Below are 14122 nucleotides of genomic sequence, written 5' to 3' on the forward strand. Positions count from 1 at the left end.
TGTTGCTAAAAGCAGTTGCGTTATCCGATAAGCTTTCTATATCACATAGAGGATGGAGAGAAGGATTAAACGACATAACAGGATTCTTTTATCTAGTCACACAAAGACAAGAAAATATTAATTTCTACTTCTGCAAATGTATTCCCTTTTAAGCATGAAAACAACACCCTCCCTTTCCTCCACCCAAAAACTTTGACATTCTGTATTGTAAAAAAAAAAAAATCAAAAAGCAAAAAACTGCTGCAGGTCAGTTTGTTCAATCCGTATTTATAACATTAAGAAAAGTCTTTCCAGGGCCTTAAGCCTTTCAAACAAACTTATGAATTCTGGTGAGAAAATACTCTTTAGGTACTTGGCGGCGGGGGTTGGCTAGAAAGGGTCAATGGGGGAAAAGGATACATCTGTATTACATTCAACAATAAAGATAAGTTTTAAAAAGTAAATTTAAAAAATTCAAGTACTTGGCACATCTACAGAAAAAATTGACATGTGAAAGTTACATTCTTAGAAGACCAAAAAGTGACTGATTTAGAAGCAAAAAAATATGAATTTTAAAAGTGATTAAATAAGTTTTTTCTTTAAACAACTCTATGAAGGATTAGTCATATATTCAGTCACTCATTAGTTAAACAATATCTGAGTACCTATTATAGGCACAGAGACTAACATGTTACCAGAGGAAGAAAAGATAAAACTATCAGATACATTTGAAATAAGTGATGACATGATTAGATCTCTCCTGGAGATGAGAAATACAAAGCACATCAATGTAACAGGAAAAAAGAAAAACGCGCCACTCTAACTCTTCAACAATGAATTTTTAAATTTTCCATTCTCAACTGATCACTTGAAGAAATAATACAAGATGATTTAAAGTAAAGGAAGCTAAAGTGAAAACGTTACAGTCACCAGTTAAGAACCAAATACTATTTTACTAAGTCACATGTTCCTAAACTTCAGCTAGAAAAATGGGAGAAGTACACTATTAAAACATAGGTTAATAATTTCAAGAAAAATATAAAGTATCTGTACCTGATTTGTCCTGTAGTTCATCTAGTCTCTCCCCTCTTTCAATTACCTTTGTAATATTTTCTTGCATGACATCAATAACTTCATCCACCTGATTCTGAACACTAGTTTAAAAAAAAGATGAACAATATTTAATTTTCTCGAGGATTTTATAATTTTTGAAACTTTCATTAGACATGAAAGAAAATAGCAAATTTTCAGAATTATTCAACTATGAAATGTAAAGGTACTGCAGAATTTAGTCAAATAGCTTGACTCTGACCTATCAGCTTCATCTTCTTTTCAGCAGGGAGCTGAGGCATCACACGGACACAGCTGTAACCTAAGTCTGCTGTATAGTTCACACACTAGGACTAACGAAGGAGTCTGCCCAAGTATGTTAGGAGCTCATGAAAACACCGTTCCCCAAATGGAAATGTAAGGTCTGCTCCTGGACACTGACACTCAATGGGTAAAACTCTTTTCTTCACTGCTCCTCGGTTTTCACTTAAACAGTGTTTAAGACACTGGCAATACCTGGGAAGGTCTGAAGCACCCACAATGGAGCAACTCGGAAAACCTTCATGTTTGTTGATCTTCAGAACAAAAATATGATTTCCTCCTTTATATCAGGTGATGAGGGCCTGTTCTATCCAAATTTTAGGCTGTTCAATGAAGGTTTAATATACATTCAAAATTTTAATGACTGGCTTTCAGCTGCCTACTCTCACTCTGGAGTACATCAACACAGACGTGTTCACTGTTTTAAGTGTCTATTTTTCCTCTGTTGCTCCAATCATTAGGCAAAAACGACCTTATATTAATTTATGAAATAAGTCATGGTGACACCTCGATTTCAGGCCTTTGAGACCCTGTGCAGAGGGTCGGCTATGCAGTGACTGAGCTCCTGACCCATGGGAAACCTGAGATGACAGTTGTGTCCTGTTTCAGGCTGCTAATTGCAGGCCAATTTGTTACACAGCAACAGAAAATAAAAACACCCTGTCTAGTACTTGAATCAATTTCTTGGGACCTTGGTTCTATATTTCAGAATCCATGAGCTAGGATTAGGATAAGTGTGGACATATTTCTTCACACCAGCAGCTACCTGAGTAAAGTCCAAGTATCTCATCAAAAATGTGATACCCCGGAGGAACCAAGATGGCGGCATAGGTAAACACCTGAACTTGCTGTCTCGCACAACCACACAAAACTACAACTAAAAAAAAAGTGGATATCATCCAGAACCACAGGAAGGCTGGCTGAGTGGAAGTTCTACAACAAGAAGGAAAGAGAAAAGCGCATCTAGACTGGGAGGAGGTGCAGAGGTGCGGAAGAGCAAAGGTACGGAGGCTGGCAGCTGGGTACACTGTGGTCTTTTTCAATTGGGAGGGAGATACAACCTCCCGACTGCTCTGAACTCCAGTACCAGGTGAGACTCTGGGGACCCAAACTCATATGGGGAGAAACTGGACTATCTGGCATTGGGCCAGAACACAAGGGCGGCTTTCTCTCAGAGGTGGTCGCAGCGTTCATTGTTCCTGCATGGGGCCACGGGACACAGAGACCCAGGGACCTATAAGGGACAGGGCCAATGGGCAACCATTGCTATTTGCACCACCCTGTGATTTCCTGAGACCACCCTCCACCCAATTTACAACTCCACCCAAGCTGTGCGCAGAGGCGTTTGCATATGAATGGTCTGGCCTTTTGCAACCTAATCTAACAAACTACAGCTGGGTCAAAGAACCCCAGAGCTTCCAAAAGAAAGCCTAAGGCTCATCAGCAGCCTGCATTGCTTCACAGCTGTGCCTCATCTGGGCACCTCCAAACCCCAAACAAAGATGAGGAATCTGCAGATCTCTCTATAGCTCCTGCTGGGTGGCCTCAGGCAGTGGCTGACTTTGCACCTCCTTGGAGATCCAAGAGCCAGTGTACCCAGTGGTCAAAGTGAGACCACACCAGATTACAACTCTTCACATCCGTAAGAGACACACTCAGGTGGCAGACTCAGTGAGCACCAAAGCCCCACTGAAGCAAGTCCTGCCCCATAAGGGTGTTTCCAGCACAGAAGTTCTCCCATTGTAGATACAACTGGTCCTCACAGCCAACTGACCTGGAGGTCAATTCCTCCCAATGATACCAACAGCAATTAAGGCTTAACTACAACAAGACTGTGCACACAGCCCACAAAGGGGTGCACCAAGAGCATCCATCTCAGGTGACTGGGGAGGCTGAGCCACTGGGCCCTATAGGACACCTAGCACACGAAGCCACTCTATCAACACAGGGAAGCATAAAAAAATGCGGAGACAAAGAAACATGTCACAAATGAAAGAAATGGAGGAAAGCAAACTACTGGATATAGAGTTCAAAACCACGGTTATAAGGTTACTCAAGAATCTTCTAGAAACCTCTGAGAAATTTAGTGAGACCCTCAAGGATATGAAAAAGGACCAATTATTAATTAAGCATACACTGACTGAAATAAAGAATAATATACAGAGATCCAACAGCAGACTAGAGAATCCCAAGAATCAAGTCAAAGATTTGAAATACGAAGAAGCAAAAAACACCCAACCGGAAAAGCAAAATGAAAAAAGAATCCAAAAATATGAAGATAGTGTAAGGAGCCTCTGGGACAACTTCAAGCGTACCAACATCCGAATTATGGGGGTGCCAGAAGAAGAGAGAGAGCAAGATATTGAAAACCTATAATGACAGAAATAATGACAGAAAACTTCCCCTACCTGGTGAAAGAAATAGACTTACAAGTCTAGGAAGCGCAGAGAACCCCAAACAAAAGGAATCCAAAGAGGATTACACCAAGACACATCATAATTAAAATGCCAAGGGCAAAAGACAAAGAGAGAATCTTAAAAGCAGCAAGAGAAAGACAGTCAGTTACCTACAAGGGAGTACCCCATACGACTGTCAGCTGATTTCTCAACAGAAACTTTGCAGGCCAGAAAGGAGTGGCAAGAAATATTCAAAGTGATGAATAGCAAGAACGTACAACCAAGATTACTCTACCCAGCAAAGCTATCATTTAGAATTGAAAGTCAGATAAAGAGCTTCACAGATAAGAACAAGCTAAAGTAGTTCATCACTGCCAAACCAGTATTATATGAAATGCTGAAGGGTATTCTTTAAGAAGAGGAGGAAGAAGAAAAAGGTAAAGATAAAAATTATGAATAACAAAGAGACAACAAACACATATCTATGAACAAGTAAATCTAAAAATCGAGTGAATAAAAAAATCGGATGAACAGAGTAAACTGGTGAATATAATAGAATTAGGGGCATAGAAAGGGAGTGGACTGACAATTCTCAGGGGGAAGGGGGTGTGGGGGGTTCGGGAAGAGACTGGACAAAAATCAAACACCTATGGATGAGGACAATGGGGGGGGGGGTAAGGGCATGGAGTGGGATGGGAACCGGGTGGAGGGGAGCTATGGGGAGAAAAAGAGGAACAACTGTAATAATCTGAACAATAAAGACTTATTTAAAAAAAATGTGATACCCCATCACAATATCTTATTCCCATGATGTGCCATCAATACTCAAAATCAGGGCAGTCTGCCCTAACCGGTTTGGCTCAGTGGATAGAGCGTCATCCTGAGGACTGAAGGGTCCCAGGTTCGATTCCGGTCAAGGGCGTGTACCTTGGTTGCGGCCACATTCCCAGTGGGGAGTGTGCAGGAGGCAGCTGATCGATGTTTCTCTCTCATCGATGTTTCTAACTATCCCTCTCCCTACCTCTCTGTAAAAAATCAATAAAATATATATTAAAAAAAAATCAGGGCAGCCTAACCCTCCTTAGTACTGGAGCCCGAGCCACTCAGTTTTTCTTCTGCAGTTAGCCTGTACGGCTTGGTCAGTTTCTAGGGCTATTTCACTGCTCCATCCATTCCTTCTCCTTTCTTGTTGGGACTCATACTCTTCTATCATTAGATACATTCACTACAGCATGACCCATCATGGGCCACCAACAATATATAGAGCAAAAGCTTCAATATGAAAATTAGCCATAAATCTTAGATCAAAATATGGATTAGGATAAGTAATAGATATGAGAAAAATTCTGGAAGTACAGTGGGACCTTGACTTATGAGTGTCCTGACTAACGAGTTTTTCGAGATACGAGCCATCTCTCGGCCGATTTTTTGCTTTGAGTTGCGAGCTAAAATTGGGGTTACGAGCCAGCTTCAGATACCCCACCGTTAGTTGGTGCAGCGAACGTCACAGTGAACACCACAACATCAGCCCAGAATCACGTGTCTCACTCGTTCACTTTTGATTTGACATACAAGTAATTTGAGTTACAAGCTCCGTCACGGAACGAATTAAACTCGTAAGTCAAGGCCCCACTGTATACAAAAAGACAATTGCACTTCAAAAGACAAAGTCCATTATTTTGCTTTTATTATCATTCTGAAAATGGGGCTCAAGTTATAGACTTAAAACCAAAATAGAGCCCTAGCTGGTTTGGCTCAGTGGCTAGAGCATCGGCTTGTTGACTGAAGGGTCCTGGGTTCGATTCTGGTCAAGGGCACATGCCCGGGTTGTGGGCTCAATCCCCAGTGTGGGACGTGCAGGAGGCAGCCGATCCATGATTCTCGCTCATCATGGATGTTTCTATCTCTCTCTCCCTCTTCCTCTCTCTGCAATCAGTAAAAATATATTTTAAAAAAACAACAAAATAGACCTTGAGAATGTGCTAAATAGATAGATTTGAAATAAGGTAATCAAGTTAAGAAAAACCAAGAACCAGGAACTGCATTTCCTTAGCTATAAGTCAGAGATAGCTTTGTGAAAATAAAAATTACTGCGTTTTTAAAACCCAGCAGTTATATTTTGTCTATATCAGGGCTCAGCAAATTTTCTCTATAAAGAGCAGGGTAGATAATAGGTATTTTAGATTTTGTGTGCCATAAGGTCTCTGTCACAACTACTCAAATCTGCCCTTGTAGTTTGAAAGCAGCCATAGATAATAAGAAAGCAAATAGGCATGGCTATGTTCCAATAAAAATTTATTTACAAATATAGGTGGCAGCCAGACATGGCTCACAGGTTGTGTAGTTTGCCCCCCCCCCCCCCGGGGTCTGGTCCCCACAGAAAAATGACAATCACTTAAACAAATGAGTATCTCAGAAACTTACTGCTTAATTTTGTCATTTCTAGGTCCAAATCTTGGTCCAGATGGTCCCCTTCTGAAAACAAAATACCGAGTGCATATATTTAATGAGAGCATTAAAAACCAAGGACAAAACAGAAAACACACAAAATCAAACTAAATCCTAAACATGGTCATTCACCATAAGGAATCACAGTTTACTGGTACTGTTGGAACTGAATGATATGTAATCATGTCTGTCCTTCATTGGTACTTAATGCTGGCCACAATTAACCTAATTCTTCTGAATATTATAACTTTTAGGGAAATTTGGGTTTATATAACCCTTACACACAGGATGCTCTATGATTAAACTTTGAAATACCATAACAACTACAATGCCAGTGAGTATGAATAGCTTTATGATCAATTATAGAAAACTAAAAGTACAATCACCTTGAATTTCAGCCATAATGAAATGCTGATTATCAGGGATGGATACAGAGAACAATCCATTTAAAACGATACAAATTTTTAAGTATGTTTTTTGATTCCTCATCTTAAACTTAACAACATGGCTAAAGGGAAATTTTGCAGAACTCTATGAAAATATCAACATTTCTCAAATCATTCTCTATTATAGTAAAATGCTGTATCATTTTAATTAACCCCTTTTAAAATTCCGGAAATAAAAAAACCTTTTAGATATTTTAAGTAATGATTCTTCTTCTGATGATTGAGAATAAGATGTAAACTACAAAACTAAAAAGAAAATAGATTCTGTACTAATTAAACACTAATCCCCAAGTCCCCACTCCTCCCAGCCCCTGGCAGCCTCTGTTCTACTTTGTTCTCTATAAATTCGACCTCTCTAGGCACATAATATAAGTGGAATCATGTAAAATTTATCCTTTCATGACCAGCTTCTTTCCTTTAGCGTAATATCTTCAAGGTTCATCCATGTTGTAGCGTGTGCCAAAATGTCCTTCCTTCTTAAGACTAAAAGTCCACTATATGTGTATCACATTTTGTTTATCTCTCCATCCACTGATGGACACTTTGTTTGCTTCCAACTTTTAGCTATTGTGAATATTGCTGCTATAAACATGGGTGTTGATTAATTCTTAAAAATTATTTCAAGAACTTTATTTGGTGTGTCTCCCTTCCAACGCACAGACAAAACCACAGGGTACGGGAGTTGAATTGTGGACAAGTGTGCTAGTTTTGCTGTCCAGCCCTTTGGAAGACGCACAGCATGACCTGGGAGTGGACCTTCAGTAGTAAATCATTGCCTGAAGAGTTCGTGTTTTCCACAAGGGTGTCTGAACTTCATTCAGGTAATCACTTATTTAACCAAAGCGTCTGGCCTTCTTTCCAATACTGAGTTCTTTTTTGACAGGTAGCTATTGCTGTAGACTAAGGCTCCTTACCATAGTCAGCACGACCAGCAGTTAGCTTTGTGACTCTATGGAAATCTTGTCACCTGTAGGAAATTATCTTCCCACTTCATCTGCCCTTCATGCAACAAATGATACTATTTCCTGTAATTGGATTTGTTTTATATCCTGTAGGCTCTTTCTGTTCAGTGCTCATGGTTGTCAATTACTTTTTATAAAATGTTTTTATTTTGGGGGCGGGAAAAACCTCTACAAAAAACTTCACAACATTTTAACAAAGAGGGAGACCGATGGTTCCTCTCAAGATTATCTCTACATTAATCTCCAGAGGAAACTACAACAGTATGTCCTCCTTCCCGACTCTGCACATATAAACACAGGCCCATATGAGAGCCCTTTCTAAACATAACTCCAAAGGATCGATCGGGTCAATTAGTTCTGACAAATTATTAAGGTAATTCAATGGGGAAAGAATAACCTTTTCATCAAATGGTGGTGGCACAATTAGACAGACATATGCCAAAAGAATAAAAAAATTATCCTTTACTTAATTAACTCAACCATATGTAACAGTTAATTTAAAGTATATTATAGACCAGAATGTAAAAGCCAAAACTATAAAACTCCTAAGGAAAAAATAGAAGAAAATCTCAGTGAGATTGGCAAAGATTTCTTAAATAAGCAAAAGTAGTTTTAAAAAAATTAATAAACTTATTTCATCAGAATCAAAACTTTGATCTTCAAAAGATACTGTTGTGGAAATGAAAAGATTTCATTGCAAATTGGGAGAAAATATTTGTACAACATATCTGATAAGGAACTTTTTTCTTGAAAAGCTCTTGTATAGAAAGCTCTTACTAGGAAGACAAATTTAAAATTGAGCAAAAGATTTTAACATGTACTTTTTAAATAAAGATATGAGGATGCCCAGCCGGTATGGCTCAGATTGTCATCCTGTGCACCAAGTGGTCACCGGTTCGATTCCCAGTCTGGACACATGCCCCGGTTCAGGCTGGATCCCCAGTAGGGGGCATGCAGGAGGCAGTCAATCAGTGTTTTTTTCTCTCTCTCTCCCTCTCTAAAAAATCAATAAAAACACATTTAAAAGATAAAGGTATGAGGATGAAAAATATGCACATAAAAGATGTTCAACCTAATTTTTTATTAGGGAAATGTGAATTAAAATGTAATGAGATACCACTACACACCCACAAGAATGGCTAAAATGAAAGACTGACCATATGGAGTGCTGATGAGAATTTGGAGCAATTAGAACTCTCATGCAATGCTGACGGGAATATAAAATGGGACACCACTTTGGAAAACAGCTGTACATATACAACAGCCATTCTATTCCTAAGTATTTACCCAAGAGAATGAAAGCAGATGTTCACACAAAACAATCTGTATGAAAATGTTTACAGTTGCCTTATTTATAATAGCTGAAAAGTACAACTACTCCAAATAGCCATCTTAAGTGAATGAATGAACTGCAGAATATTCATATAATGGAATACTACTCAGAAATAAAAAGAAACAAACCTGATATATGTGACAGCATGGATGTATCTCAAAATAGTTATGCAGAGTGAATGAAGTCAATAAAAAAAGAGGCATAAGGTATGGTTCCACTTATAATAAAAAAAATTCTAGAAAATACAAACTATAGAAATAGAAAGCAGATCGGTGATTGCCTAGAGATTGGGAGAATGAGAGATAACCAAGAGGTCCACGGAAACTTTGAACATAATGGCGCTGTTTATTATTTGATTTTGGTCATAATTTCATATGTGTACAGTACATATGTCAAAACTCATAGTGTATACATTATATGTCAATTACATTCCAATAAAGCTGTTAAAAACTTACAGAAAAAAGTCCTCTTCTTCATCTGAATCATCTTCCAAAAGATTTCTCTGTAAAAAAAAAAAAAGAGAGAGAGAGTGAGAGAGAGGGAGAAAATGACTTGAGTTTTCAGATTTCAGGGCTTACACACTATCAGGAGTAATAAAACGAGTTCTGTCCTGGTGGAGTTTCTGAACTCCAAGCTTCCAGGGGGAAAAGTAATTGCATGGCCTTCAATGGAAGCTGAAAGATACAGAACCACGTTGGCAGACTTTTGAAAGAAAATGCTTCTAATGGTGGAATCCTATGATTGACCACGAGGCAGAAAGGGCACTGAGCCGGTGTGGAGTAAGGAACGGAGGGCAGTTGGGAGGAGCAAGTCCCTTCTCCTTCTCCGGCCTTCCTCTAGTCAGCTGTCATTCAACAGAGATGTTTGAGCATCTATGTGCTGGGCACTGTTCTAAGGACCAAGCACCAGCTTTGAGTAACACAGACAAGGTTTGAGCTCTCATAGAAAAATATCTGATGGTGATAAATGCTATGCAGAGAATTAAAGCAGTGATGGGACAGACAGAGACAGGGGGATTGAATGAGATTAGGCTGTCCAGGAAAATCACTCTCCAGGGGTGAAATTTAAGCTGAGATCCAAACGGTAACAAAGAGCCAACCAAAGATCAGGGTGAAGAGCATTCATGGCCAGCAGAGGGACCAGCTAGTGCAGAAAAAGCCCCAATGAATTAAAGTGAATGGTTTGGCCGAAACCGGTTTGGCTCAGTGGATAGAGCGTCGGCCTGCGGACTGAAAGGTCCCAGGTTCGATTCCGGTCGAGGGCATGTACCTGGGTTGCGGGCACATCCCCAGTGGGAGATGTGCAGGAGGCAGCTGGTCGATGTTCCTCTCTCATCGATGTTTCTAACTCTCTATCTCTCTCTCCCTTCCTCTCTGTAGAAAATCAATAAAATATATTTAAAAAAAAAAAATAAAAAAAAAAATAAAAAAAAAATTAAAAAAAAAAAATAAAGTGAATGGTTTGACTTCTTAAAAAAAAGAATATACATGATTAGAGTTCAACATTTTTCCAGCCAACATCTGTTTACAAGATCAGTAATGGAAGGAGAATTCAGTTAAGTCACCAATTTAAGTAACGTATACTACTTTTTAACGTTTACTATGACGAACAAAGGGATTAGAATATAGCCATAAACTTTAGTTTTCTAAAACAAAGTACTTATAAAAGGAATGAAGACATTTTTAGTCTTTCTTTTTTAAAAGCTTAAGATTCTGAACTTACCCTTTCACTTTTCACAGAACCAGTGACATCATCATCGTTTAGGTGGCGCTTGAACTTGGGAGGCATATTTTTCTTTTTACGCTAGAAGTACTCTTCTACTTCCCAGCAGAGTAAGTACTCACCACCTTAAAGAAAAAATAGGTTTCACTGGATTTGAGACTTCTGGGTGTCAGGTAAAGAAAGTACTTACAGCAGAGGCCAAGGCCTTATTGTGAAGGGGCCTCCTTCACTTCTCTGGCTTCAACTACTCCCTTCTCACTTGCTCCTTTCCAGGGACCTCCCTGCTGGGCCTCAACATATAAGAAATAGTAAAAATCAGGAAAAAAATGGATGTAATTTTCTTAGGAGAACACGTGGAGGAAATGAGTGACAAAATGTTTATAAAATGAAAAAGCAGAAGGTACATGAAGGAAATGCATAGGTGCTTCCCTGAAAGTGAGACATCGACTGCTTTAGGATTTTCACTTGGAGTGAGCAGTCAGCGGACACTTCCGGTGCTCACTTTAGGTTAGTTGTTTGAACAAAGATTCAGCTCTCTCATGTGTGAAACAGTACTTTCTAGGCTTCTGCATGGAATTGGGAGGCGTCTGCTCAGACACTACATGCAAAAGCATTCTGTAAACCCTAACATCCTGTTCTGAAGCATAGCACTGGGTGTTCCAGGAAAAGGGATGTTTGGTAAGAAATTCTTCTTTTCCCACAGAAAGTCTCACTTCCTTTTACATGCTAATATGCATTGTTCCAGAAACATGCTTGAGTCTGCAACATACTCAAAATTTTCTCCAGAAAAAGCTGACATATGCAGGTATGAGTTTTCAGATTCTTGGACTAGAAGATGGATGAAAGATGAGACCAGCTAAGGAGTGCCCAAAGTTTTACTGCGAGCTGGGCACTCTGCTCAGGGATTTATGTGCATTTCCTGTTACTCTTAGGCACTAGAAAACGACAGGAAAGCTAAGGCTTAGTAAAGATAAGTAATGAATAGTGTTAGCCACTCTGCTCATTGAAATAGCAGAAGCAAAGGCCCCAATTAATCCGTGGCTGTGCATGATCAGTTGTGATATTTACTCAGTTAGTGGCCCAGCAGGTTACACAGTTGTGTCCTAGAAAGACCACTTCTTCCCTATAACCATCCAGCAGCCCTCTTTCCCCTTCCACAAGAAGAATCTGAAGATCTTCAAATTAACTATAGCTAGACATCAGTTAGTTGGTTAATGTTATAATGCAAAAAAAATAAGCCCACAGTCCAGTTTCATAAATGAAATAGAAGTAAGATCTGAAGCTGGCTTCCTGTCAAAACAAATTGGTAAGAAAGTTTTCTTTAATAAGAAATGCTCCAGAACCTGAAACTTAACCACGTGTTAAGAAAAAACACACAAGTTCTTGCCACCTGAGTAAACAACTCTAGAGTTCATTCAACAATATTTCTGTCCCTTACATCTGGCCTTGATTTCAGAGTAATTCATTCATGCAGAAATGTTACAGAATGCATGAAAAAAAAAACACACCAAAACGCCCACAAATGACAAAGGAAGCAATTGAAGGACCGAGCTTCTCATTACACCTGTTTGCATGGTAAACCCCACAAAGAGGCTACCTCAACCTCTCGCAGCACCTAACAGGCAGATTTACATAACATCTTTATGAAATACACGGTGAAGCTACAAGCTTAATGGTGAGCAAGACCCATCTTCAGGTCCCATAATCCAAGGATCAGCCTCAGGAAGGCAAGAAACCAGCGTCTGACCAACAAAAAAAGCCATCAGCAAAGCAGCAGGCAGATGAACTAACTACGCATCATGAACCACCGGGCAACGGATGATATCTGTACCAAACAACTCACAGAAAAAAACCTAAAGACTTATACTCTACTAAGAAGATTTCTGAAAAAACAAAACAAAAACTCACGTATGCATTCAGGTGCTTGTGTCTAGATATATATGTAAACAGGAGTCTTCGTCATGTAATTCAGCATGGAGGGCAGAATAGCCACGCACAATTCACCTAAAAAATGCCACCACCGTCTGCTTCCTCTGCCGTCCTCCCACGTTTACAGTGTCACGTGTGTATTTTTGGAAGAGGCAGTGCGTTCTCTTTTCGGGGGCTTTACACATAACACGGTTCTAGCCTGTTGTTTGATAAACGTTGGCAGAAACCAACTGGCAACCTTGTCATTTCGCACCAGGCTCGCTGGCGGGCCGAGGGCGCCCCCGTCCCCGCCTCCACTCCGGGTCTGACTCCCCTTCCCCGTCTCTCGCCCGCAGGCGAGGTCGCGGCTGCAGTTTCCGGGAAACCGGCGACGGGAACTGCACGCAGCCCGGAGTCGCCGCTATTCACGGAAGCTGTCAGCGCCGTGACCGCCCGCCCGCACCTGCCAGGCTCACGCCCGGAGCCCTTTAAATCCCCACCGAGCCCGGCCCTCCAGCCACAGGCTCCTCCCCCGCCCCATCTGTAGCACCAGGTCTGCTCCAAACTCCGGTCCCTTCGGCCCCGCGACACCCACTCCCTCCCGGCTCCTCCCCCCGGGGGCACACCGCCCCATCGCCCTTCCTCACGGCACCCCGGTCCACCCGCCGCCTGCTCCCGCTCCGGGCCCCCTCCCGGGCCCCCAGGCCCGACGCGGACGATGCGGGACTGGGGCGTCGTCTCGGTTTTCTTCCGCCTCCCTCCTCCCACCTCGCCCTCCGCCCCCCACCTCTCGGAGACCAGGCGGGCGCCCGTACCTGAGTCTCCCCGGGAGGTCTCGGGCGGCTGCGGGAAGGAGCGGGGAGCCGAGGAAAGAAGGCGGGGAGCGGAGGCAGTGGACGCCCAGTCGGCGTCCGCGCGCTCCGCCGCAGCTGCGCCCCCCCTTATCGAGCTCATCCGCGCTCCGCGGCCTGGCGCCAGGCGGGGGGCGGGGGGCGTGGGGCGGGGCCAGGCCAAGGCGATCGCCGAAGGAGTCGATTCGGCCCTTCCTCTCTCTACCCAGGAAGGGAGGATCCGGCAGGTGCTGAGTCCGATCCGGATCTCTAGGGTTACAAGGCGCTTTAAGGGAGGAATAACTGGTTCCCGAGGTTCCATTCCGACCCGGCGTGGTGTTGGGGGGAGGCGGAGGCAGTCGGGGTGGGGCTGATGAGACCTTTAGAAGGAAGCCGAGGAGAAAAGGAGGGTGGACCTTCACGTGCATCCTTTAGAGTTCTGACCTAAAATAACCAGGTTCAGGCATAGGCAGACACAGGAGCCCTCGGGCTGCAGGAGGGAAATCACCCTTGCAAAGCCATTCCACTTATTCCCTCCTCCCAGACCTCCACCCTCCAAGTTAGTAGCATCCTAAACCTGCAGTAGCTGGGCATAGGAATCCAAAATTTGTTTCGTTTATTCATTCCCCCCACACCCCCCAGCTGGATTGTTTACACCTTCTTCCCCCACCCCATCATTTGTTTGCTACACGTCTTTTTTACTTAGTACCTATGGGTCCTCTATTTG

At 41.9% G+C, this 14122-nt stretch overlaps 1 protein-coding gene across 1 annotated transcript in view; it reads right to left on the minus strand.

Moving 5' to 3' along the window:
- Positions 1-13527, minus strand: part of VAMP4 (vesicle associated membrane protein 4) — an 18918-nt gene extending 5391 nt beyond the window's left edge. Inside the window, 6 exon segments of the mRNA XM_014456005.2 lie at positions 7-36; positions 1033-1133; positions 6171-6221; positions 9391-9437; positions 10658-10782; positions 13381-13527. Coding sequence (XP_014311491.2) covers positions 7-36; positions 1033-1133; positions 6171-6221; positions 9391-9437; positions 10658-10723 — 295 coding nt within the window. The 5' untranslated portion in view covers positions 10724-10782; positions 13381-13527.
- Between the last annotated feature and the right edge of the window lie 595 nt (positions 13528-14122).

Source organism: Myotis lucifugus, unplaced genomic scaffold (genome assembly GCF_000147115.1).
Source record: "Myotis lucifugus unplaced genomic scaffold, Myoluc2.0 scaffold_54, whole genome shotgun sequence".
NCBI classification, from domain to species: Eukaryota; Metazoa; Chordata; class Mammalia; order Chiroptera; family Vespertilionidae; genus Myotis; species Myotis lucifugus.